At 38.8% G+C, this 27,363-nt stretch overlaps 4 protein-coding genes and 1 pseudogene across 8 annotated transcripts; 4 read left to right on the top strand and 1 right to left on the bottom strand.

The window, feature by feature from the left end:
• The first annotated feature begins 91 nt into the window (after positions 1-91).
• Positions 92-7,737, top strand: LOC121236461 (ER membrane protein complex subunit 8/9 homolog). The gene is made up of 5 exons (XM_041132887.1): positions 92-357; positions 1,004-1,150; positions 1,274-1,333; positions 7,101-7,267; positions 7,397-7,737. Exons 1-5 carry the CDS (start codon positions 151-153, stop codon positions 7,425-7,427), a joined length of 612 nt encoding a protein of 203 aa, XP_040988821.1. The 5' UTR covers positions 92-150; the 3' UTR covers positions 7,428-7,737.
• Positions 7,738-9,908: 2,171 nt separating this feature from the next.
• On the top strand, positions 9,909-12,944 carry LOC121237942 (annotated as a pseudogene).
• A 1-nt stretch (position 12,945) lies between these two features.
• LOC121237939 (pentatricopeptide repeat-containing protein At4g21065-like) lies at positions 12,946-15,042 on the bottom strand. The gene has a single exon (XM_041134873.1). The coding sequence runs from the start codon at positions 14,913-14,915 to the stop codon at positions 13,032-13,034; it is 1,884 nt and encodes a 627-aa protein (XP_040990807.1). The 5' UTR covers positions 14,916-15,042; the 3' UTR covers positions 12,946-13,031.
• A 251-nt stretch (positions 15,043-15,293) lies between these two features.
• LOC121237943 (26S rRNA (cytosine-C(5))-methyltransferase NOP2B-like) lies at positions 15,294-19,824 on the top strand. The gene is given in 17 exon segments (XM_041134880.1): positions 15,294-15,516; positions 15,519-15,545; positions 15,636-15,672; positions 15,674-15,806; positions 15,932-15,995; positions 16,093-16,226; positions 16,335-16,366; positions 16,368-16,407; positions 16,992-17,073; positions 17,229-17,325; positions 17,634-17,686; positions 18,356-18,366; positions 18,368-18,466; positions 18,642-18,710; positions 18,816-18,890; positions 19,258-19,350; positions 19,470-19,824. Coding segments are annotated over 17 exon segments (1,284 nt in total). The 3' UTR covers positions 19,485-19,824.
• A 2,765-nt stretch (positions 19,825-22,589) lies between these two features.
• Positions 22,590-27,286, top strand: LOC121237940 (serine/threonine-protein kinase D6PKL1-like). 5 transcript variants are annotated; one of them, XM_041134875.1, is made up of 3 exons: positions 22,590-23,129; positions 23,744-24,837; positions 26,255-27,286. In XM_041134875.1, the coding sequence occupies exons 2-3, from the start codon at positions 23,876-23,878 to the stop codon at positions 27,114-27,116; spliced, it is 1,824 nt and encodes a 607-aa protein (XP_040990809.1). In that variant the 5' UTR covers positions 22,590-23,129; positions 23,744-23,875; the 3' UTR covers positions 27,117-27,286. The 5 variants fall into 5 exon arrangements, with proteins under 5 accessions (XP_040990809.1, XP_040990810.1, XP_040990812.1 ...); XM_041134876.1 differs by having other exon boundaries at positions 22,591-22,809; XM_041134878.1 differs by having other exon boundaries at positions 22,591-22,844.
• The last annotated feature ends 77 nt before the right edge of the window (positions 27,287-27,363 follow it).

Genomic DNA, 27,363 nt, shown 5'->3' with positions numbered 1-27,363 from the left:
AGTGCGGTGCCTGTGAGCATTGAGCACCAATCTTGCAGGCTCTGCGATCTGCCTCCCAACGAAGTTCTCCACATATATATATATAAATATATTCTCCAATCTTTCTTTGGCGTAAGCGAGTCAGTGATTGTTTCAGTAACTCACTGAGTCATGGGCGGCGACTCACGTTACGAGATCGCACAGGACGCATACGTAAAGCTTATCCTCCATGCCCTAAAGCACAAGGCCTCCGCCGTCAACGGCCTCCTCCTTGGTCGCGTTTTCCCCCAAAACGACGTCGTCGAGATCACCGACTCTGTCCCTCTCTTCCACTCCCACATAGGCCTCCTCCCTCAGCTGGAGATCTCCCTCCTCCTTGTACGAATTTTTTTTCTCTCTCTCTCTCCCCCTCCCTTCCTCTAACGTTTTCATGGTTTATGATCCGTTTATTTTCGGGAAAATGAAAAACTAAATAAAATATCTTCCTTGGAAAAAGGTTTTCCCAGATTCATCTGAAAGCCCATTTTTTATGTTTTCATTTCGTATGTGTGGGATTAGGACAGCTCCAGGTGCAAAAGTTCACAGCATATTAGAATCTTAACTATTACTATTGAACTAAATAGATTCATATTTTCCAATCCAGTGTTTAACATACAGCCTACTGCGTCATGATGATTTAAGAGCAAACGGAGGATGAATTAATTAAACGTTAACCTGGTCGAAAATCTAGAGGACCCTGGTCGAAAATCTAGAGGACGCTAGTCGCTATTTTAGGGATATTCAATTCTATGTAATTACGGTTCTGTATAGTTATTAAAGGCTCAAGGCTCTGTTCTTTTTGTTTTTTGTTTTTTTGGGTGGAAATAACTTTCTGTTATCCTAGTTTTCACAATGCCACAAAAAGCGGCTTTATTTCTTTGATTATAACGGGAAAGGTTTCTTTGGGAACTTTAGTTGAAAATGTGAAAAAAATAGGGTTTTTTTGTTGTTATTGAATTCTAGCCTGGTTGGGTTCTCTTTGTAGATAGAGGAGCATTATGCCGCAAAAGGAATAAATATTGTGGGTTATTTTCATGCCAATGAGAGGTATGATGATTACGAGCTTGGCGGTGCCGCCAAGAATATTGGTGATCACATCTACCGGTACTTTCCGCAAGCTGCTGTTCTTTTGGTATGTGATAAGAAAGATTGATATACAGATTTTGGAATGGTTTTTTTTTTTTTTTTCCTTGTGTTTAGGGCTTGGTTTTTATGTATTTCTATTTCAATCCCATGTTGTTTTGATTCTTTGCAGTTGGATAATAAAAAGCTTGAAGCTTTACCAAAGAGTAGGGACTGGAGCCCAGTAATGCAGGTCAGTACTTTCCATCTTTTGCATTGGTAAAGGTGTGTGTTTGCTTTTTATAGTTTCGTAATGGCTTCTAATGTAAAACCAAGTGACTTTTAATTTATCACGCTTTAAATTGAATTAATCATCTGATCCATTGGTGTAATACCTTAGATTTAATGTGTGAGGATAGTGAATGAGATCCTACATTTAATGAGAGAGAAGTTATTGTGATTTATAATGATTCCAAGGAGTTCCAATTATAGTATTGATTAATATAAGTTAATAAAAAAAGTATTGATTAATATAAGTTCAGTTGTGGTATAGCATTACTTTTGGGTTGTTACAAATGGTATAGAGTCAATCTATCAGAACTATGGGACTTGAGTTGTGCCACATACAATGGAATGACTTGACGAGGACATCCTGAATTTAATGATGAAATTTAGTATGAGAGGATTGTAAATTTATTTATTTTTTTATAAGTAAAATAAGCATTAGATCGAGAGGATCGTAAATGAGATCTTATATTGCTTGGAAGGGAGAAATTCTTACGGAGTATGATTGTCCCAAGGATTTCCAATTATAACATTGACTAGTCCTTTTAGAGTATAAATCTAGATTTGGCTTGAGCTCTCTTTGAATCGTTACAAAGGCTCACTAGGTTTTTTGAAGTATTTGTTTAAATCAAATCATACATCATTTTTAGAGTTAGATTTATTTGATGCTTCAAATATTTATATGTATTCCAGTCTACTATGATTTGGCTTCTCTCTGGATAGTGGATGGTTTGTAATATTCTGCCAAATTTGAAACCATGGCAGAAATATTAAATATAGTCCATGATGTTGCAGCATTGCGATTGGAATAGCATATAAAGTAATGATATGTTTCAACATTATGAAACTGTGCAATTGATTTATGTGCATATATGAAATTTTATTGCTGTGGTGATGGGCTTTGATTGGGATATGCAGAACTTTCTGGAAATGGTGGGGTGATTTGTATATATGATGGGAACAACTTAACTATATATGGTCCTTATAAGTTACTCTGTCACTCCCTAGAAGAAGTTGTCTTGTGAATAATCTTGCTTGAAATAGCCCCACCCCAACTCACTAGTGTTGCATTGAACGTCGTATTTTTGCTTATACTTGCTGCAGCAAAACTCTGCCTGTTAACATGCTTTAGAGAAAGAGCTCATGTCCTGGCATGAATGCAGAGGTGATTGGAGGAAAAAGAAGCTGAAACTTTCCACTTTCATGGCACCCTGTTTCAGTCACACGGGCCCTTCAAAAACAAAAAGCACCATGTATGTTTGATCATACACATAAGTATAGTGCATGAACATTTGGAAGAGTGAAGTTATCATGTATGTATGATCAGTAGGAAGACTGTGCGGAGTTTATGGAGCAGCATGTATGTAGATTGGGTATACTTGGCCTCTTCAGGGGCATCGGGAGGAATTGTGGTGATGTGGGATAAGCGTGTGGTGGAGAAAGTGGAGGAATACATAGGGAGATATTTGATAGCATGCTCATTTAAATGTGTATCAGATGGTTTTGTGTGGGCATTTGCAGGTGTGTATGGGCCTAATCAAGATGTTGACAGAAGATTGTTGTGGGACGAGCTGGTAGGGGTGCATAGCTGGTGGGAGCTCCCTTGGTGTATTGGGGGGGACTTCAATGTGGTTCGTTTCCAAAGTGAAGTTTCTGGAAGTAGAAGATTGAGGCCAGCAAGTTTGGAGTTCTCTGAGTATATTTTTTACTTGAATTTGATCGACCTTCCACTTGCAGGGGGTGTAGCCACATGGTCGAATAATCAGTCCTGGTCCCGTTTGGATCGTTTCTTAATTTCACCTGAGCTGGAAAGCCATTTTCCTGATGTCTGGCAAACACGTTTGGTATGCCTAGCATCGGATCATTGGCCTATTTTGCTTGATTGTGGAGGTATTCGCAGCGGTAGAAGGTATTTTAAGTTTGAAAACATGTGGTTGAAGTCTGAAGGTTTTATGGAAAGAGTCAAACAATGGTGGAGCTCGTATCATTTTGAAGGGACTCCCAGTTTCATTTTTGCAAATAAACTGAAATGTTTAAAAAGAGACTTAAAGTTGTGGAACCAACAGTCTTTTGGCAATATAGAGGATAACAAAAATACTAAGTGGGAAGAAATACAGGAGTTAGAAAGGCTACAAGAAGGGAGACCACTTACTGAGGAGGAGCAAGCACAGAAAACTTTGCTGGTTGCAGATCTTGAGAGAATAATTCTACAAGAAGAGATGTCATGGCGCCAGAAATCAAGAGCTCTTTGGCTAAAGGAAGGGGACCGGAGCACAAAGTTTTTCCATAAAATTGCAAACTCTCATAGAAGAAATAATACCATTGAGATGCTGAAAATTGAGGGGGTCGAGTGTAGAGAAGAAGAGGTAATAAAAGATCACGTGGTTGGTTTCTTTGGAGAGCTCCTCACTGAACAGGTGGGGTGGAGTCCTACTCTGAATGGTTTGGTTTTTGATACTATTGAGTCGGGGGAAGTTGCTAGGATGGAGAGGGCTTTCGAAGAGGAAGAGGTTTATGATGTAGTTAGGAAAATGGCAAAAGATAAGGCCCCCGGCCCTGATGGTTTCTCTATGGGTTTTTACCAAGAATGTTGGGAGGTGATAAAGGAGGATCTTATGAAGGTGTTTCAGGAGTTTTTCTCGGTAGGTAAATTTGAGAAAAGTCTCAGTACCACTTTCCTTGCTTTAATCCCTAAAAAGGTAGGGGCTTTTGAGATTTTTGATTTTCGGCCTATTAGCCTAGTGAATGGTACTTACAAGATCATTGCTAAAGTGCTTGCTAATCGTTTGAGTGGGGTTTTGGGGAAGATTGTTACTAAGCCTCAAAATGCCTTTGTGAAGGGTAGACAGATACTTGATGCGGCTCTAATTGCTAATGAATGTTTGGACAGTAGATTGAAGGCTGGCAGCTCAGGGCTTATGTGTAAGTTAGATATGGAAAAGGCGTATGATCATGTTAATTGGGATTTTCTTCTATGTTTACTGGGTAGGTGTGGATTTGGAGAAAGATGGAGGTCTTGGATCAAATGGTGTATATCCACGGTAAGATTCTCTGTGTTAATCAACGGCAGCCCAGAGGGTTTCTTCCCGAGCTCTCGTGGTTTGAGACAAGGGGATCCATTATCTCCATTACTTTTTGTTATTGTTATGGAGGCATTAAGCAGGATGATCTCGGCTTTAGTGACTAATGGTTTTATTTGTGGTTTTCAGATTGGATCGCCGAGTAGGGGTATCACTACCATTTCACATTTGCTGTTTGCAGATGATACGCTTATTATGTGCAAAACTGATCCATATCAGTTGAGGGCTGTGAAGGCATTGCTGCTTTGTTTTGAAGCAGTGTCTGGTCTAAAAGTGAATTATGACAAATCTGAGTTGGTGCCTATTGGAGAAGTTCAGAATTTGAGGGAGTTGGCTGGCATTTTGGGTTGTAAGATAGCGTCTCTCCCTATGAGCTATTTGGGATTACCACTGGGTATAGCCCCGAGGGCGCGCTCTATTTGGGATACTATGATTGAAAAAGTAGAGAGGAGACTGGCAGGTTGGAAGAGAATGTATTTGTCAAAAGGGGGCCGGACTACGCTAATTAAAAGTACGCTTTCTAATCTACCCACTTACTTCTTATCCTTATTCCCTATACCGGCAAGTGTGGCAGGTTGTCTTGAGAAGCTACAAAGAGATTTTCTGTGGGGGGGCTTAGGTGAAGAGTTTAAATTCCATCTAGTTAAGTGGGAGATGGTGTGCCGTCCTATCTCCAATGCCGGTTTGGGTATCAGAAATTTGAGGGTGTTCAATCGGGCATTACTTGGCAAATGGTTGTGGCGATATATCAAGGAACCAGAAGCCTTATGGAAGACTGTGATTGAGAACAAATATGGTGGTTTAGGGGGGGGGTTGGTGTACTAGAGAAGTTAGAGGGGCCTCTGGAATGGGGCTATGGAAACATATTAGAAGAGGATGGGTGGTTTTCCACCAACACACAAGACTGCAATTGGGTACAGGTTCCAAGATCAGATTTTGGAAGGATGTTTGGTGTACCACTAGTACTTTACAAGACTTGTTTCCTACACTGTTCTTGATTGCAAATGCTAAAGATGCCATGGTGGCGGAGGTAATGGAAGTTGTAGGAAGGAACATCCACTGGAATATCAACTTCAATCGGGCAGCACAGGATTGAGAGTTGGGGAGTTTTGTAGATTTTTATAGTCTTTTGTATTCTTGTAGCCCAAATACCCAGCATGCAGATGATCTGTGGTGGAGACCAACAAGGAAAAGGGTGTTCACTGTTTGCTCTTTTTACAAGGTACTCACACAAGTTCCTGAGATACAATTTCCCTGGAGAAAGCTTTGGCGTAATAAGGCTCCTCCCAAAGCTTCCTTCTTTGTGTGGACAGCGTCTTTGGGAAAGATTTTTACTACGGATAATTTGAGAAAAAGAAGCATAATCATAGTAGACTGGTGTTGTATGTGTAAAAGAAGGGGTGAATCATTTACTTTTACATTGTGAGATTGCCAGGACTATTTGGGATGAGGTGCTCAGCAGAATGGATTTAGCGTGGGTTATGCCGAAAACTGTGTTGGATGTTTTGGCTTGCTGGACCTCGATTCGAGGTGTGCGACAGATCAAAGCGGTTTGGAAGATGATTCCTATCTGTATTATGTGGTGCTTGTGGCAAGAGCGCAATGAGAGGATTTTTGAAGTCAAAGAGAGATCTATGGCGGAGCTAAAAATGTTATTTTTTAGGACTCTTTGTACTTGGGCCATTGCTGTGGACTTTAATGGCATGGACTTTCATGAGTTTTTAGTTTCTAATGCTCCTACATAAGTAGGGCATATTCTGATTTTGTAATTGACAGTTGTTTGGATGAATATATACTTATTTTACTTATAAAAAAAAAAAAAAAAAGTTATCAGATCACCTAGTGACCTCATGGATGCTTAATGTCAAAGCTATTGCGAAAATTGGCCTGGAATCAAACTTGCCTCTTTTGTAAACTTTGTTAGACTTTATTAGAGAGAAATTGATATGCCCTGGAAACAATTTGATAGAGGCTATTTGTATATGTTGAAGAGCTGCATCAGACCATCTTTAAGTGCTACATTCCTTCAAGATCCTAACTTTTGTATAGCTGCTTCAGACCATCTCTAGTGCCACTCTACATCAATTCCAACCGTCCACCTGTATTATCTCTTTTTTTTTTCTTTTCTTTTTGAGGGAGCGGGATGGGCGGGCGGGCGGGCTTGGTTGGACATTTTATTCTCCCTTGATTGTGATTAAGTTATGGTGCTGTCCAGAGCAGCATGTTGGTCTTGGAGTAACTAATTCATTCCGATCAGGTGTATATGATCTTAAGGTCATTTCCTTTCTAACTGTGTATGCTGCTGATTAGGAACTTGGACTTTAGGTAAATTGCCAGGTGAAGATTTATATGAAAGGACTTATAAAAAAAGGTTTATATAATTGAGTTTTCAAAAAACACTTGTAAAAAAAAAAAAAAAGTTTTCAAAAAACTTGGAAATAACGTTGCTGTTATTATTGTCTGTTAGCCTTGGTGGAATTATTGTTCTTTGTTCTTCTTGATGGTGTTTTACTTTCTTGTCTTTTTCTCAATGCGGTGTGCCTTATGTTGGATTTTTTTTCTTTTTGATAAGTAGTCGTCTGTTAGATTTCCGTTGACCAAAATTTCATATGTTGTTTTTTACTTGTAATTGTATGTTACTTTTCATTAAATCAGCTCTACACGAGGGATGCATCAAAGAATTGGAAGCCCGCAGGATCTGATGGAAGCAGCCAGTTGAACATTCGGGAGCCATCGGCAAATGTAGTACTACTGGATTATATTTCAACTGAAAAATGGAAGGATGTTGTAGATTTTGATGATCACCTTGATGATATCAGCAAGTGAGCGCCGAGACCCATGTCTTCCACGTCTCTTGTACCTCCAATTTATGTTGTTATGTAGTTAACTGTTACTAATTGAAACTGTACTCGCTCGGTGATATGCCTTTTATTTGTTTATATTTTGTGCAGGGACTGGCTGAATCCCCAACTCTTCAAGTAATCTTGTCCTTGGTTCCTGCTACCAGATTGTAATGCAGCTGGTTGATGTTTATGGCTAACTCAGTTTTTATTATACTGGATTTGGGATGATAAGGCTAAAATGGATTAGCTGGGCCTGGTTTTGGGGACAAGGCTAAATTAATCAGAGAATTTGGTCGACCCCCACGTAGCTGTGTGTGTTGCTTTAGAGAGTTTTTTTCTTGGTTTGGTTTGCATACCAAATGGAAATGTATTCTCTTGTTTTAGATTGAAATTCGTGGAGAATCTCATTGGTTTCTAGTATCAACCTAGTAAAGAGTATTATTTGTCCAGGTTTCTATGGTATTGGTACTCATGGGTGACTGTTGCGGTAGATGAAAGTTTGCATTGGTGGAGGGTCATGAGTCGTGACAACTCAATCACAATTTTTACACAATTATTTAGTAAAAGAATATTTTAAAAATTTATTTAGACTTTTGCTTTTGATTTGATGAGTTTAATTTTAATTATTTTTTTAAAATAAAGATTATTTTATTTATTTTAAAGTTGTGTATAGGTCGTAAATTTGAAATTTAAATTTTGAATTTAAAAAAAATTAACAAAATGAGTATTGTATTAAAAAGTGCAAGTGATACTGAAAGGACATATAGTACTATTCTTTTTAATTAAAACGAAAATCTACCAGAGTTTATCATTGCGGGTTTCCCTTCCAATCCCCTGCCCTCCCTATCTTGATAACAAATAATGATTCCGTAAGAGCATCCATTTTGTAAAACCTATTTTTATGTAAAATTTGAAGGAAAGTTGTACAAAAGTGTACCCGCATTTCATATCTATTTTCAATTTTTCTACAGTATTGCTACTACATGTAGTATGGATTGTGCACAAATATAAACATTTTTCTTTATTTTCTCTCTTTTCTTGTACTTTTTCCCTCACAACAATCTCTCTTCTTGTACTTTTTCTCCCACAAAATATTAAAAAGTATAATATTTAAATGATATGAAAAAAATAGATAAGTTGATGTATGATATATTGTAAAAGTCAGTATGTAAAATAGAAAAAATAGATTTTGGTAATGTAAGGATATGATAAAGAATCCATTGGGAATGTTTTAAGAGTAGTGTTATACACTACATTTCCATCCCACTTTTATTCTGCTATGTAAGATATAACACATTTATCATTATTGAATGATAAAGAATTATCTAATAAAAGATCATTCAATGATGATAAGTTATATCTTATATAATATAGTGATATGGTAGTATGGTATATAAAATTCACATGTGCATAGCATTTAAGTACATTTGAATTTTCTTTTTTGCCTTTATATTTAAACACATTTCTCTTTCTCCCTCTTTCTCCCGTCCCCTTCTCTTCCCCCCTTTTGATTTTCACACGTCCTTGCTCTTCTTCTCATTTCCCCTGTTTTGTTCTCTTGCTCCCTGTAGAATTTAGAATAAGAAAAGTGTTTGAAAGTATATTTCCAATTATCAAAATGTTTATCATGTACAGACTATTTAGAGGAAAATTAATGCCTAACAGATGCCGTGAGTTGTGCCTACGAGTTACAAATTTCAAATTTAAAAACAGCTAAACTTTAGACTCCAGGATTGATGACTTCTCCTAATTATTTGTCTCATTCTTCTACATGCAGGTTTTGTAGTTAGCTTGATCCTCGACACTCCCCTTTCTCTCCTCCTTCACGTCACCGCCATCGATCTCCTTCTCATTCATGTTCTGGCGAGAACATAAGCTAGGGTGGGCAGTGAATACCAAGGATTTCGGCTCCTCTAACTTCAGCATTCCAGCGAGCAAGACCTAGAGAGAATTTCATTGGCATTTCCCTTCCATTTCCTCCTTTAATGTTCCTTCTTAGTTCGGGTTTTTGTATTTCATACTCAATATTTACTCTATTCCAATTTTTTGATGATTATTCCTTTGTTTGATGATTAAGGTAATTACTAGCATGCATTGTTTTCTTCAGCAAACTATTCTTTTTTTCCTTTTTTTCTTCTTTCTTGTTTGTATTGATTAGGTTGTTATTAATGATGGATGGGTAAGTTGATGAGGTTCGACTTGGACTACATGGGAAGATTAGGAAGCAGATCTTCATATTAGGCCTAATTGGCAGTTAGTTTTTTTTTTTTTTTTTAATTTTTTTTTGGGGATTGTTCTTTTCTTTCTCAATTCTTCAATGATGGATTTCTCAATTACAAGCTGATGAATCTGTGAAGATAGTTGCAGATTTAGAGCTAGGGTTTCAGATGAGTCTGTGAAGACGAGTCTTCTTTCTTGGACAAAGACGAGAACATAAGGGTTGCTTTTGTAGGTTTTTGCATGGGTTGATTTTCACCATTTCTATTTTTTTTTTCATGTCATTGGGTGTGCGGAATGTGTTAAATCTTGGAGCTATTGTGTAGCACGACTCGATTGTGCCTATCTCTCATATTCAACAAATATTCAAAAAAGAAAATATTGAAACAAATTAAACTTGAAAGTAATGTTATGCAAGGCTTTGCATGAGAAGGAAAAAAGACCCAAGGGAGGAAATACAAGGCCACAATTCTTCTTCATAGTATTTATATCGAGCTTCGCTTACTACCAGGTGGTCTACCAGGTGGTGTCGAGCTATCTTTTTCCTTCAATATCAGCTCTTTCCTTTGTACGTTGCCACGTTGGACTTGGAAGGACTCTGTCACCACCCAACAGATTGGTGGAGGTCTTTATGGCTTCTTGGGCAACCCTTTAGCCACCCTCGACTTTGCAATCGACAATACTTTGGTGCGTTTGTCTTGATTGTCTATGTTCTTAACCTGATCGCTTATTGGAGTAACGCATATGACGCTAAGAAGTTTCCAATATTTTCCTCCCACACTTGACCATACCTGTCAACCTTACAACTTATCCAGAGTTCTGAATCCGAGACTTTCCATATTGATTTTGGAGTACGCTACAATACCTACAGCAAGCTTTATCTGAGTGTCTTCTTTGCCCTCACTTACGGGTTGAGCTTTGCAATGCTAGCAACTAGTATTTCACATGTTGCCCTAATCTTCCATGGAAGGTAGGTTCCTAAAATTAATTACTAGTTCTTCCATCATTCTTATGAAATGACAACCTTTTTCATGAACTTTGTTTCTTTCTATGTTTTAGTTAAAGAAAAATCGAGCAGAACAATTTGGCAACTATCGAAAAATACTACAGTTGTAGCAAAAGATGATCTCTCGGATGTTTCACCAGACCCTGCCTTAACCTGTCCCCAGACAGCCAGCCCTCACCAAGCTGCTAGCATTGCTAAATGCTTTGCCACGAAGCAAGCTCTCCCAAATATGACAGATGCGGAAATGGCTAAAGAAGTCAGATGAATAAAGTTGTTGGGCAACTGTATGCACTCGGGTACATTGTTAGTATTCTAGGAATTGGCAACATTGACAGAAAGAGGAAGAAAATGAGGTAGGAATAAACTTATACAAGGCTGGTGAAGAAGAACTATGAAGCAGTGCCTCAATGGTGGTTTCATGCCATCTTATTAATTGCAATGGTGGCTCTTGCCTTGTACGCTTGTGAAGGTTTTGACAAACAACTCCAACTTCCGTGGTGGGGACTTTTACTTGCTTGTGGTATTGCGATGTTTTTTACCGTTGGGCCGTTGGGATCATTCAAGCCACAACAAACTAGGTAGGATCTGTAGCATTATGGTTTTCACTATTCTCTGCATTTTTGTACTTAAACTTTGTTAACATCAATTGCAGCAACTAGGGTTTAATGTGATTACAGAGATGGTTATTGGGAATATTTACCCTAGGAAGCCCCTTGCTAATGTGACCTTCAAGACTTATGGCTATAATAGCATGGCACAAGCACTCAGCTTTCTTAATGACTTCAAATTAGGTCACTATATGAAGATCCTTCGAAAATCCATGTTCATTGTACAGGTGGGTACCTTAAGCATAAGTTTGTCATTTTCTTTTCGTATATTATTAATGTGGTTTTCTTAATCTATATTCTCAGTTAGTTGGAACCTTGGTTGCTTCAATCGCCTACTTCAGCATAGCATGGTGGGGTGGCTTTTGACAACGATCGAGAACATTTGTGATGTATTGTTGTTGCCAGATGGGAAGTCCATGGACATGCCTTTGGGATGATGTTTTCTACAATGCTTCTAATTAATGTCGTGTTTCGCACACTTTTAAACCAGGCTTTGACAACTTAGGTATTTAGAAATGGGCATGCGAAAGATATGAAAGAAGACAACTAGGAGAGGGCGGCCTTGAGGCCGAGGAGTCTTCGATGCCAAAATTAGTCAATTCTCTAGAAAGTTTGCAAATAAGTAAATGAGTCTAGAGATTCGAGAGCTTTCTTGTACCTGAGGCTTGCTATTTATACCATGAGTTTGGGGTGGTGCAAATCGTGTTTGTCTCCACGGAGTTCACGCCCCTCTTACTATTCCTACTGTCAGAGTCCTTTAATGTGGCGTGGTTCTGCGACGGTACCATAAATGTGGCGTAGTTCGGTAGTGGGACCATGAATGCGGCGTAGTTTTCAGACTTGTTTTTATCCTTTGTGAGCCGTAGATGTTCTGATGTTAATGGATCAAGGGTTTTCTGCATTTCTCATTGCGTTCCATGCAAATTCCCAAGTTCAGAACGCGGCCAAGCGATGTTAGGCTGACCTGTCCTATCAGTTACTTGACTCATTTCCCTGGTTGACACCTTACTCCCAGTATGGTCTTGGTGACCCTTGGGTCGGATATTGGGTTGAGGCCCAGTGGGTTTTGTGAAGTGAGAAAAATCTCCTTACACTTCCATTACATGGGGAGTCATGGGCCGGCTCCGAATGAACTGGTTCTTCCTCATCGGGTTCCTAGCACCTTTTCCCGGCTGGCTGCTTTCACGCAAGTTCCCCAACCAAAAGTGGTTACGCCTCATACACATGCCTATTCTCCTTAGAGGTACAGCGGGAATGCCACCAGCTAGAGCAGTGAACTACTGAGCTTGGGGAGCTGTTGGAATTTTCTTTAACTTCTATGTTTACAGAAAGTTCAAAGGATGGTGGGCTAGACAGAACTACATCTTATCTGGCTGGTTTAGATGCTGGAGTTGCCTTTATGGGAGTCATACTTTTCTTCGCCCTTCAATCCAGGGATATTATTGGACCAAACTGGTGGGGTCTAGACGGCCCTGACCATTGTCCATTGGCTTCGTGCCCCAAAGCACCTGGTATTTTCCATTGACATGCTTGATTTAATCACCATGGCCAATTTAAGGTCTTGCACACATGTTACATTCCAGGTCCTCCAATGCTGATAGACGAAGATGAAGCAACGCTACACCATTGCTGATGAAGGTCCAAGATGAAGCAGCACTAGAGTTCATTATATTTCAAATATGTTACTTCATATAGGGATAGGCATTGTAAAGATGCAAGTAGTTATTATTACTATGGTTATTATTGTTGTTATTATTACTATTTTGAAGTTCTCAGTTGACGGATAGGAATGCAAGTTTGCCTACAGATGAAGTGGCGTGGCATACGACAGAACAAATCTTTGATGTGAAATTCAATTGAATGCTTTTCAAAATGATGAAAATTGCATAATAACAATCTACATGGAGAAAAACTACCAGTAATCCCTGCATGTACAAGAACCGTTTTTGAAACAATGGAACCGATTTCTGTCTCGCACAACTATTTCTCGATCGACAATCTCTGAGATAAGTTTGAAAGCAGCATGACAGTCCTCACAAACACGAAGATTTTTCAGTATCCTAATCGGCATTCTGGATGGTGTTTTCATCAACCCAAAAGCCAGTGCTAATTTCTCGCTATGACGATATAGAAATTTCTCCTTCTCATTCTCGTCTATCTCCAGCAGTACAACTGAAGTCTTTGGTACATATCCTTTTAGCTTTATTTTTTGAAGTAGTTTGCCCCACATCTGGAATATCTCCTCAGCTTGAGGATGGGATTCGTCCCCAGCAACAAACTCATGAAGCACTCCATCTACCGTGATTGAACTCCACCCAGGGGTTTTCTTCACTCCATGCTCTCTCATCAACTTTCTCACTTTTGCCGCATCCTCCCAGCGTTGTGATTCCGCATAAATGTTTGATAGAACCACATAGTATCCATCATTAAGTGGATCCAGTTCAGAAAGGTGTCGGATTGCTTCTTCAGCCATTTCAATGTTTTTGTGGACTCTGCATCCACCGAGCAAAGCTCCCCACACAACCCCATTGGATTTTATAGGCATTTTCATGATAAACTCGTAGGCCTCTTGAAGAAGGCCTGCCCGACTAAATAGATCAACCATACAACCATAATGCTCAATACTGGGAATTATCCCGTAATCTCTAGTCATGCTGGCAAAAAATTCGCGCCCCTTGTCTATCATTCCCATGTGGCTACAAGCATGCAATAGTCCAATGAAGGTCACATCATTCGGCTTCATGCCTATCTGAATCATCTTACAAAAGAGTCTCAAAGCTTCCCCAGCTTGCCCATGCATTGCAAGCCCTGCAATCATTGCCGACCACGACACAATTGTCCGTTCTTCCATCTCGTCAAATAATTTACGAGCATCCTCCAAGCATCCACATTTGACATACATATCGATCAAAGTGTTAGAAATATGAATATTCTTCCTAAACCCACTTCTGTTTGAGTAATCATGAACCCTTCTGCCCAAATCCAAGGCACCCAAATCAGCACAAGCTGCAAGAATAGCCACCACTGTCACCTCATTTGGCTTCAGACCTTCCTCTTCCATCTTCATAAATATGTGAATAGCCTCCTTGGGCTTCCCGCAGTGGACATAGCCAGCAATCATAGACGTCCATGACCTTACACTTCTCACGGGCATTCGCGAAAAGAAATCAAAAGCCTCCTCAATATCTCCCCTCTTCCCCAATTGATTTATCAATATATTCCACGTCACGACATCTCGTTGTAACATTTTCTCAAACATTAGCAGAGCATCGTCAAGTGCTCCGCACAGAGCATATAAATGAACAATCATGTTTTGCAAAAATAGATTGGACCGCAACCCAAGCTTCTCCATATAACCATGAACAATTCTGCCATGTAAAATATCCGATAACTGGGAGCACGCCTTAAGAACAAAAGAACAAGTGAAGGTGTCGGGAAAAACATCGAACTGACGCAATTGATAGAAAAGCAAGATTGCATCACTCGGAGAATCGCTTTCAGCAAAGGTTTTCAAGCACGAGTTCCAGAATGCGATGTCGGGCTTTCCGAGGCGGTCGAGGATTCGTTGGGCGTAAGCGAAACTAGGGGTGAGAGCGCAAACGGAGCAGAGCCGAGAGAGAGGGAGAATTGAGAGGGAAGTGTTGGTTTTGACGAGGTGGGCATGGACCTGTTTGAGTTCAAAAGGGGTGTTGAAGTTGTGGAGAAGATCAGGTGTGAGGCTCCGTGGAGGGCGTGAGTGAGGGTTTGTAGGGTGAGGAAGAAGGTGGACTCCTCCCAAGTATGCGGAGGAAAGCATCACCGTTACCAAGACCAGAAGGGCTACAGGGAAGGCCGCTCAAGTGCCGCACACCGGCTGACGTGTATTAAAAAACTGAAAAAAAAAAAAAAAAAAAAAAAAAAACAGAACTATCTCGTAGTCTGCAGTTTTCCTGGTCGAACGGCTGCTGGAGAAAGAAGATGGGAGAGAAGGGGGACTGTAATCCGTGGTGATCAGCTAAGGAAAGGTGAAAGGTTGTATTTAAAACGGGGGTAAGATAGATATTTCACAATGCTGATTTGGACGGGTGTGCGGGGTTTGCGATTAGTTAACGGGGCTGTTATAGAATTTTTGTTCTCATAAACCCTAAAAACCCTATCCGAGAAAACATTCGATTCGACGACTTCCCCAGCTATAATGGCCGGCAATAAGATAAAGGGTGCTAAACCACAAAACCCTCCTCCCATAAAGAAGCAAAGGAGTGACTTTTTTACTGCTAGACTTGCAAAGAAAGATGACTTTTCTGACCATTCTGACAGCATGGATGAAGTAGAGCAACACGAGGAGTTTGATGGAGAAGAGCAACATTTTGGCTCTGGTTCAGAAATTTCTTCTGATGGGGATGATCCTCTAGCCGATGGTTTCTTCAAGGAAGTGATGATGAAGAAGGTATTACGTTTCGCAATCGTTAAGGTTCATGATTTATTTATTTCTTTTTGGTTATTTGATATTCGGATTTGTTTTATTATATTTGTTCAGAGAAAGGCTTGGGCTCAGACTCGGGTTCAGATTCGGATATCCGAATCTGATATCGAGGAGAAGTCAAGAGCTATTGATGCTGAAAGGGACAGGGCCCAAAAAGAAGCAGTGGAGGAATTGCATCTCAACATTAAAGCGGAATCTGATGAGTTTAGATTGCCAACCAAGGAGGTTGATTATTGTTGTCGCGTTACATGTTGTATTTTAATTGCTTGACTTTCGAATTTTATTAAATTTTCTTTTTGATTGGCTTCTATCGTCATGCTTATTTCTCTTCTACTTCTGAAATAACTTAGGAGCTTCAAGAAGAGGCACATCGGCCCCCCGACCTTCCAAATCTCCAAAGGCGGATAAAAGAGAGTGAGCAATATTTCTATTATTTGTTTTATGCGTTTACTATTTTCACGGTTCATCTGCTTCCGTTTTCTTCAAAGTTGACTTTAACATTTATCTTCAGTTGTTCGAGTGCTTTCAAATTTTAAGGCCTTGAGGCAAGAGGGAACTACAAGGAAGGATTACATTGGGCAGCTTAAGAAGGATTTAAGCTCATACTATGGCTACAATGACTTCCTAATTGGGGCTTTAGTGGAGGTGGGTGGTCATCTGTCTCGCTCTCTCTTTGGTCCCCTTTATTAATTATATCTATGCTTCCTCGTGTTTCCGGGACTTGTTTACAACAATTTGTTGTTTTTGTTGTAGATGTTCCCCGTTGTTGAACTTCTGGAAATTATTGAAGCCTCGCCCGATATGTTTGCGAGCTAACACTTTAAAGGTGACGTAACAGTTTGTATGTAGATGGGTCTGATATGTGACTGAGCATTGGCATTGGCTTCGTAAAAAACCTAGACAAATGTAAAATATGATGAATTTCATCAAAAGATATGCATTAGATTAGCCAAAGATACAAGTGTGAAACTTTGAGCTACAGTAAATGGACGTGTTTCTTCAAATTTGAAGAGCTACTATTCACTCATCAAATTTATTTTTTATTCACTTTTTATCTCCAGCTGTCTTGCAATAATAATGTAAGAATCAAATTAAATTATTAATTAACATATAATTAGTGTAATTATAAAATATGAAAAAAATAAAAATATTATTATTAAAAAAATAATATTATATTATTATTTTGATGAATTTAATGGCTAATCCAATATAGAGTTATGGATAAGGAAGTTTTAGATATATGGAAAACATGTACTTTTCATCAAAATTTGAATATGAATTTGATGAGTCCAATGCTATTGCTTATATGAACTGAGAAGTTATTCTCAAAAAAGCTTGATCTGAGACTTATTTTGCAATTTTCTACTCAATATCTTATATCGTTTAAAATATTATTTTAATGTACTTTAGACATGGAGGCGGGATTTGGCAGATGTTCTGATAAACAGAGGTGTAAACCTAGATCCCTTGAGCAAGTGGTCAAAAGTAAGGAGTGCTTTATCTGTTTATTTTTTCATTCTTTATTGATCTTGTTTTATAACAACAGTATAAGACATACTAATGCTTTCCATTGGTAGGCAGTTTCTTTAGTTAACAATCTGCCATGACTCCTGATTTTATTTTGCATATTCCATGTGGTTTACTTAGGGATCTCATTCTGTTTGTTACAGCTTCAGAGTGCAAGCTCTTTTTTGCCTGTTATGGCCCTTGCTTCTCAAGAAAAGGAACGAATCATTGATATGGCGTAAGTAGTAGTTACAGATGAAAGTACTCTCTCTCACTTAGTCACTCACACACACACACACACACACACGCACAAATGTCAATCAATACATTTGGTACCCAAAAAAATATAAACTTCTGAAACATTAATGATTGATGTTTTCTTCTCGGTAGCTATTTTTGCTTATTGCGTTGCCAGCTTGGTCGTATATGTAAGCATTATATTTATTATAATATAAAAGTACGAATTTACAGAATATTTATACAACTCTTTCTACAAGTACAATTATCATATTTTCTATTTTTACAACAATTTCTATTCTGTTTCAGGGCTGCACCTGGTGGCAAAACGACCTATATTGCTGCGCTTATGAAAAATTGTGGTATGTGGTAATATCTAAATGAATGTTCTCATTGCAGTTGTTCCCCCCTTTACATATTACAATCATCTGTATGCTCAGGATTAAAAGTTCGACTCCATGAATGGAAAGCCACTCAACAAGTTGTAACTGAATTTTCTTCATCCTGCTTCCATTTATCTAATTAATGAAGCAACCAATCTTGTTAAACAGATTTCTGTTTGCATTCTTTTATGTGCTACTTAGAAAAAGAATTCTTTTATGTGCTACTTGCCTTCTACGATGGAGAAACATAGTATGAGCTTTATTCTTGTTCATGCCTTAACTTATATTGTATATTTGAGGTGGAATTTTCATTATTTATATATCAGTTTCATGTTTCACTGTTAAAAAGAAACTTATCAAAAGTGTTGTATAGTGAAAGAACAAATTTTGTGTAATAAGTTTTGAAAACTAATATAAATGTTACTTATCACCATGCTTGCTATAGAGAAGTTATTACTCGGTGTAGATATTATATGAATGAGTGTATAATGTACTGTATCTCCTTGGAAGAAAATGTGCATGATGCTTTGTTGTTAAGATGTACACATGCTGCCTGGTCAATAATCTCTTTTCTAATCTGAGTATCATATAGAAGTTCCATAGTTCTATTCCCTTAATTTTCTGGTGTTCTGATGCAATTTTCACCAGGAATTATTTTCTTCAAATGAGATGAAGGCCCCAAGGCTTAAGTCCCTCCCTGCTAATCTGCATCGCATGGGAGTGACGAACGCCGTAGTTTGTAACTATGACGGGAAGGAGGTTTGCTTTTTGTTTCCAGTAATTCGTCTACAATCTACAGAAAGTCTTGTTTGAAGGACTCTTATTTTGTTCATATTGTGAATTGGTTCTTTGTTGAATAGAAAAATGTTCTGAAAGACTTAAACTCAACTCATGTATAAAATTTTTCCTTTGTTTTCCCATTCTTCCATTTCAGCTCCCTAAGGTTTTGGGTGTCAACGCAGCTGATAGAGTATTGCTGGATGCCCCTTGCAGTGGGACTGGGGTAAGCAACAGGGCTGTCATGGCTGATGTTGAGTTATTTACTCCGTGTCTTTTCCTTATTTTATTGAGTACTTAAATATATTGAGTGATTTCTCCTTTTTTGCAGGTTATTTCTAAAGACGAGTCTGTTAAAAACTCAAAAAGCTCTGAAGAAATACAGAAATGTGCCCATTTGCAGAAGATATATTGTACTTTTTGTCCTCAATAAAATCCTTGTTTTACTATTAAAAAAAATATTGTACTTTTTGTGTTAGAAGGGAGTAGAAACACGAAGTAACTGTGGTATCATGGTATCAGTCTTAGTACAAATATTTTCAGATACTGGAAAGAACTGCAATTTAATGCTAAAATCTAAAGTTGGAATCACTAGTCAGTGCTCCAGTTTGCATAATATCTTGAAACTGAAATGCCCCAAAAATTCTTGTCATGCAACGTTTTTATCTTCCCAAAGAAAGGGTGGAATTACTCTATACTCTTTCTTCCTTACATTGATCATTTAAGATGTTAGCATGTAAAACTCTTTTCAAGCTGTTTTATTTTTTCTGTAGCAACTCATTCTTGCCGCAATTGACATGGTGGATGCCAATTCGAAATCTGGGGGATACGTTGTCTACTCTACCTGCTCCATAATGGTTGCTGAGGTTTGTTTATAAGGATGGTTTGAAATTCCACTTATTCTTCCCCTGCCCCCTTCTTTCGTTTCTTTCCCATCTTAAAGTTGCATCTTGCAGAATGAAGCAGTTGTTGACTATGCACTCAGGAAGAGGAATGTTGAATTAGTGTCTTGTGGGCTTGACTTTGGGCGTCCAGGGTAAGGATATTTCCACTCTTTGTGGATCACATCTGCTGGCAAAATTAATGGATTTCCAAGTTTATTACGGTTTTCTGTCTACCAGGTTTATCCGCTTTAGGGAACAACGCTTTCACCCATCCTTGGAAAACACAAGGCGTTTCTATCCTCACGTTCAAAATATGGATGGATTTTTTGTGGCGAAAGTAGGTATAGATCTGTGATATGATTTTTTAATTAGATAGCCAACATTTTTCTTTCATGGCTATGCTTGTGAGTGTATACGTGCATGTGGTTTTGATTAACTGCACTTTCCGCGGGGGGGTGGGGGTGAGGGGTTGGGGGGGGTGGTGGTGGGGGTGAGGGGTTGGAGGAGCCACACCTTTGATTAAACAATTCAAATGCTTCTGCCCATTTCATGTGCGCTTAAATTTGTCATACCCAGCAAATGGAGTAGTATTTTTTGTACCAAGCATCCTTCAGGTGCTTCTGGGAATACTCAAACCTTTTAGTGTCTCAATGGCAACTTCTACCAGAATGAGTTTTCTTGAAAAGTTGTCCAAAAAATAAGCAACTCAAAGCCAGTTGCAGAACCTTCTGAACCATCCGAAATGGTGGAGCAAGGTTCAAGGACAAATGAGAGCAGCAGTGGAAAGAATACCGACGAATTGACGGTTGGCAATTTTAAAGAAATTGAGGTTTTGGGAAATGGTGTTGTTGAAAATTATAAAGAAGAATCACGGGCAACTGCCAACGAGGGGAAGAAAAGGAAGTTCCCATCAAGAGAGGAGAAGGGGAGAAAAAGGAAATTCCCATCAAGAGCAAGGTAAAAGCTGTCTCAATAATTGATCAACCTCTTTGTGTCTATTTAAAGAATTGCATCTATAGATCCCGCTGGAACATGGAAACTTGATATGGTTGGCAGGGAAGAGAAGAGAGGAGCGTTGAGGAGGAAAGAGAGGCTGCACCCGCTGAGGAGTGGGAAGTAGAGTCACCAGCTGCAACTCATGAATCATGATGGATATAGTTCCAAATGGTTAAAAAGTTGTGGTACGCAAGGAGCGTTCACGAGAGAAGCTACAGCTAATGTTTGCTTTTTGCAACGCTGCGATCACAACAGAATCGAGGAATTGATCACCAAAAAGTTTTGGCTTCTCGAATATTGTTGTCGGAAAATTATTATTATTATTATTAGTCTTAGACACCTATGCCACTGTTACTCAAAAAAAAAAGATATTGGATGGAAGAAGACATTGAAACGATCGGGTGGGTTTTTAGTGGTTGATGGAAAAGATTCCACACTTGTCTGTCTATAAAATAAAACCATGTTTATTTTTTTATTTGTATATAATTAATTATATTTGGAATAAAGGAATCCTGTTTCTCTGGCACAAAACAAAACGTATATAGGTATAGGTATAACACAGAGTGGCCATATACAGCGAGAGAAAAGCACCACTCATTAGATAGGACGGACACAGACAGTCCTAAATATTTGTGTGTATAGTTGACCGATTTAATAAAAAAAAAAAATTATTTTTTAATTTTCACATTTTCTTTAAATAAAAATCCAATTCAAAATGGGTCAAATCGAGAAAGTGGATATTTTAATATTTTTCACACCAATAAAAGTTCACTAAACAAGCATTATCTATATTAAATTAAACCAAGGGCGAGAGCCCAAGTTCCAATAAATGAAATGGAAAGAGTAGTAATGGAGATTAGAGATTCTTTCAAAAAAAATAAAAAAAGGGGGTAATGGAGATTAGAGATGGGTATCATCAGGCCTTGTGACAAATTGTTGCCTAAGATTTGCATGCTATTTTATCATTAATGTGTCAAGATGTTGTCGCCACTAGTTTTTCAATATACTTGATTGATTTGCAATTAACCAGAAAATTTGGTATTTCTTAAGTGAGAAATGCTAGCAGATATCACCATGCTCACAACTTCTGTGTCTTTTCTTTTGTTTTTTCATTTATATGTAAGCAAGCAATTTCGGTACCAACCATAGGAAGACAGGTTCTGTTGAAGGGCAGGAGTGGATATAATTTAATTACACCTCATCATCTTGATGCTGTTGGAATTAATGTTGAATATTGCGGTGACATGTGAATGGAGATATTGAACACATTTCTCCATTGTTTCCTTGTGGATGCCGATTTCATCCCATGAGGAAAAAGCTGTACCATAAATGCTTGTGGAGAATCTAATCGAGACCAGCCAATTCAGGATCCCTGACCTCTCTCTCTGATTCCTTGGACTCATCTCATTTCATGTTCAATTTACCATTCTTTTTTGTTTGGGCCAAGCTGCTTGAAATCAATTATCAGATACAATCAACGTTCGATTAAATACACTTAAAAATGTGATTTAGGCACCATGTGATATTTGTGATTAGAATGTTTCATCTGCTGCTTGTATTAGCCTTTGTTGAAAATTGAAAAATGTTTTAACCACAAAGAGATCTTATAAAAATAAACATACAAATTGACGTAACTTGATATAATGTATTAGATTATAAAATTATTTTTATTGTAGAATAGATCTAACATATTATATTTAAATCATATCAATTTATGTATTTAGAAATCTCTTTTATAATTGTATCACATCTCTTACAAATTTAGTCCATCATCACCCTCAGCCCCCCAACCCAATAATAAGCAGTCCCCAGTTCCCCACCTCTTCCAGCGACTCTCCTCCACGCATAGCCATCTCTTTGACTTTTCAAAAACACATCCTGGCCCTCCATCCCCATCATCCCTGGCCTTTTCAACTACTTAACACTATCATGGACCATTTGCCTTTAACTTAATTATCAATAGCCAAAAAGGCGAAAATAGGCAACATTTGTGGACAATTTAATAGGCAAGGAACCTCACAAAACACAAGCATAAAACCTAAAAGAAAGATGTTGTATTGGGGGCACAATAGTCATTCAGAAAGAATTTGAAGCCCTAAATGGGAAACTCAAAAGGCACAAAACATGAGGGGACAGGATGGAGCCAGTGGAGGCCCATGTGTTGATTCAGACCCTTATGTTTTCGGGAACAAAATTCATTGAAATAATTGAACCAGAAATAGAAAAGAAAAATCCTCCGCTTTTAACTTTGACCCTCCTCTCTCTCTCTCTCTCTCTCTCTCTACATGGATGGTAGCCCACAGAGACGCCCAAAGCTTTTTCTCACACACTCAAAAGCTTTTTCTTTTCCTTTCCTCTCTCTCTCTCTCCCTCCCTCTCTCTTTACATTTTGAGAGAAAGGAGTTCTCACAAATTGCTCTCTTTTCTCTCTCCCTACAGTAGACAGTAAGTGCTCTTTTCCCACTCTGCTAAAGCAAAAGGTCCCCCCTCCCCAAAGTCCTGATCTTTGAGGCTCTTTTGGGCTTCCTTTTTCCTCTTTACTTTTCTACTGGGTTTTCTGATTTGCTCAAGTGGGGACTTTCTTTTTCGCTTCTCGTTGCATTCTATATTGATTTTTAGCGTCTGGTGTATTTGTGGGGTTCTTGGATCCAAATAGGTGGGTCTTTGTTTTTGGAGATCTGTCATTTCTCTTGACTTTGCTCTTATCTTTGGGTCTTTTGGCGTTTGTTGTTGTGTATTCAGAGCTATGAAGAATCTACATTTAGGTGGGAATTCGTTGAGTTTCTCTTACTTTTACATGGTTCTTTTATCCATTACATTTTTCCTCTTGAAAGTCTAATTTTTCATGGACAGAAGGATTGGCATTTTGAGGTAGATGTCTGACGTATTCCTGTCTTTTGAAAAATTCCAACCAGCCTTTCGGTTATTTTTTTCAATAGTGTATGAGCTATGATCTGGGCTTGCCTGCAATTTCTTGTTTGTGTTATGTAACTTTTGTTTTGTTAATTGCTAATCAAATCTTAAACTTTAAGCTACAAGAGCGGAGATTTTTCACCTCCTTGTTCCTGCTTAAAAGATAATTCATTGTCTAAGTTTTTTTTTTTTTCCAATTTAAGACGGGGGTCATGTAGATTTAGTGGCAACTAATGATTCTTAATCTCCGATTAAGTTCCTCTTTTTACTCTCAGTCTGAACTCGAAAACCTCCATTCAAGCATTTTATGTATTTTGAACGGTGGTGATTTGTCTGACATGTTCCTCTTTTTGCTCCGAGTTTCCTTTAATTTTTGTGTACTTGTTTGTAGTCTTAATTCGACACTTTGGTTCAAGCATATTTTGTACGTTTCGGTGTGGTGATTTCTGTGATTGATGTCTCACAGATTTTACCCTACTATTGATGGATTTGGAGATGGAAATTGTTGGAGATGTCAATGATGGTGGGAGTCACGTCGTCAAATCGGGGGTTGAGTGATGGGTTTTTGTAATCTGATCTATTTGACTGCATTCCGTGGATGGCCTCAAGATCTGGTGCCGGAACTTCTCCGGAAAAGCAGAGAAAATTAATCGGCAGTCAAACAACAGAAAGGAATTTCCGCAAGCCTCCACCTTTACAGATTACGAAGACTAACAAATCGGAGCCAGTTACACCAAGGAAATTACCTAAGAATGTGCAACTAGTCACGTCAAAGCAGGTTTCTGTCGAAACCAGGGAGGAAGAAAGATCGCTGAGCTCTCGTCAAAAGGAGTCCAACAGTTCTTTAGCTGAGAGGTTAGATTCGACGTTATTATTGGGTGAGCCAAAACAAGTGCCAGCTTATGTAGTCTCCGTGGGGAAAAAAGAGGCCAAGGGCTCAGTTGAAGGTGGGGCTGATCCAGAAAAGAAAACTTCAGAGCAAGGAATTAGCCCAGTTTCAGCTAAAGTCAGTGATGGAACCAGCAGTGTTGCCAAGACTAGTGGCAGTGCCAAAATTAGCGATCGAGCTGATTTTGTTGACAGCGGGAAGAGCAGTATCTGTAGAGGCAGCACAAGCAGTGATGTGAGTGATGAAAGTACTTGTAGCAGCTTAAGTAGCAGTATCAACAAGCCTCACAAGGCAAATGACATACAATGGGAAGCAATACAGGCTGTCCGAGCAAAAGTTGGTGTATTGGGTATGAGTCATTTCAGACATCTTAAGAAGTTGGGTTGCGGGGATATTGGAAGCGTGTATCTTTCAGAGTTGGCTGGAACTAAGTGCCATTTTGCACTGAAGATTATGGATAAAGCATCTTTAGCAAGCCGGAAAAAACTGCTTCGGGCGCAGACAGAAAGAGAGATACTCCAGTCTTTAGACCATCCTTTCCTCCCGTCCTTATATGCCCATTTTGAGACGGAAAAGTTCTCATGCTTGGTGATGGAGTTTTGCCCTGGAGGCGACTTGCACACGCTTCGGCAGAGGCAGCCAGGGAAGCATTTTTCTGAACAAGCAGTAAAGTAAGAAACCCGTGCCTACTCAATATCTACGTGGTTCATATATGGCATTCAATTTTTTCAACTGTTTGTGTCAGTCCACGTTCATCTCATCTTGGTTCACTGGTTTATCGAAAACTCATTGTTATAAGGTGGGTTGGGAGTTTTTATGAGCGTGTATCTATTAGTCTCATGCTGTGGAAAGAAATTTTGGTTTTGTCTTGCCGTTTGTGACATGATGAAAAACGACCTGTGCAAACAAAACCGTATCAGCTGGATGTATATGGACCTCCAGCAATAACTCTAGGAAAAGTTCATATTTGTATAAATATGAAATGGTCAAGTATCAATTTCCAGGGGATTTTATATTCTTTATTAGATGTTGTGCATAATTGGCATTGAGGAGCAATTTTTCTTATGCATCATAACAGGATTTAAAGTTGTCACAAATTAAATAGGAATCAATGGTAAATCCCTGTGCATCTAGAAGATCTTTCCATTAATTTTTTTAACCTTCTTCCTTGTATCGCTAAGCTAGCATGCATAGGCGACGCCAATGTATATGGCCTTTGTCTGCTTTATGCTGAATAAAATTTATTTTTTTAACCTTAATTATTTATCTTTGCGATAGTTTATTCAGAGTTTCTTATTTTCTTCCACGATGGAATTTCCTCTTTGAAAAAAGAAATGGGCATCCCTAGGATATTGGAGAGGCTGATCAATTCTTCTTTCACTATTTATTAATGTGAACCAGCTTTCTTAGTCATTAGAGGGAATGACAGAGGGGCCACTGTGCTTTAGATTCCGTGTGTGCATCGGAAAATAGTCGTGGGGTTGTCTTAGTGGCCATATCAATAGAAGACTTATTTCTAGTTGTTTTGTCAGAATTGTTGATAGGACATTTGCGGAATGCACTTCACTAATGCCAAGATCCTTGGTGCAATAACAAGATATATGAACCAGCACAATGATGAGAAATTTATGAAATCATGGGATAAATAACTGGAATAGACTCTTGGGTTGTGATTCTTGGTATGAGAGGCCAGTATTCATGTGCTGCTACACAAATTAACATGAAAAGCTTTAACACAAATTATGATTTTGGTATCAGGCTAATATAGCTAAAACAAGTTTTCTATATTATTCGATAGTGGCCTTTGGTCCAATGGCACCGATCCGAATATCTTAGTGGTGATGTCTGGGGCTTGAATCCCCCTACCCATTAATAACAGCAGATCTAAAGGATTATGACGCTTCTTATAGATTTTTCTTGCTAGCCTTTTTATAGAATAATTACATAACTAGAAGAAGTTCCATGTGAGTTGTATTCTTTAGTCCTGTGTTGAATAGCCGTTCCAAGTCAATTCTCTTTTCTGCCTTGCATAAACAATGGCTTGTGATATTAATTCATTCTTGTTATCCCTTAACCTTCAATATGCAGGTTCTATGTAGCAGAGATTCTCCTTGCTCTTGAGTATCTACACATGCTTGGAATTGTTTACCGTGATCTCAAGCCTGAGAATGTACTTGTGAGGGATGATGGCCACATAATGCTTTCTGACTTTGACCTTTCCCTTCGCTGTGCGTACAGCCCTACGCTAGTCAAGTCTTCTGCACCCGAATCTGATCCTATGCGCAAGAACCCAGTTTATTGTGTCCAGCCAGCTTGCATCGAGCCCTCCTGTATTCAACCATCATGCGTGGCACCTACAACATGTTTTGGGCCTCGTCTGTTTTCAAGCAAATCTAAGAAAGACCGGAAACCCAAGAATGAAATGGGAAACCAAGTCAGTCCATTGCCAGAGCTTATGGCAGAGCCAACCAATGCCCGCTCAATGTCATTTGTAGGGACTCACGAGTATTTGGCACCCGAAATTATCAAAGGTGAAGGGCACGGCAGTGCTGTTGATTGGTGGACTTTTGGGATCTTTCTCTACGAGCTCTTGTTTGGTAAGACTCCTTTCAAGGGATCAGGGAACCGAGCAACCTTATTCAATGTTGTGGGTCAACCACTGCGATTCCCAGAGTCACCAGTGGTAAGTTTTTCAGCAAGGGATCTGATAAGAGGGTTACTAGTGAAAGAACCCCAACATAGGTTGGCATATAAGCGAGGAGCAACAGAGATTAAGCAGCACCCCTTCTTTGAAGGCATAAACTGGGCATTGATTCGGTGTGCTAGCCCACCCGAGATCCCCAAACCTTTTGAGATCGAGCGAATTCCAGTCTCCACGGCATCAACTAGTGACAAAGCTGCTCCCGCTGCTTGCCCTGATCAAAATTATTTAGAATTCGATTTCTTTTAGTTACTTCAAGAACCAATCTTTTTTCTTTTCCTTTACTTTGTGAGAAACATGTAGATTTTTTGAGTTGTTGGTTATTGGAAAATCAATTAGTTTTTTTTTTTTCTTTTTAATCCATAATGACATTATGTTTGATATTTTTATGAATCAATTTCAAATTTTTATTGCAGAAATATATGTTTCAAGTCCATGAAATTCCTCGTGCGAGGAGCAACTTGCTCATACTTGCTCATTGAATGATTGAAGCATC

The sequence above is a fragment of the Juglans microcarpa x Juglans regia genome, chromosome 6S, assembly GCF_004785595.1.
Source record: "Juglans microcarpa x Juglans regia isolate MS1-56 chromosome 6S, Jm3101_v1.0, whole genome shotgun sequence".
NCBI classification, from domain to species: domain Eukaryota; kingdom Viridiplantae; phylum Streptophyta; class Magnoliopsida; order Fagales; family Juglandaceae; genus Juglans; species Juglans microcarpa x Juglans regia.
This window is presented reverse-complemented; position numbering and strand designations above follow the sequence as displayed.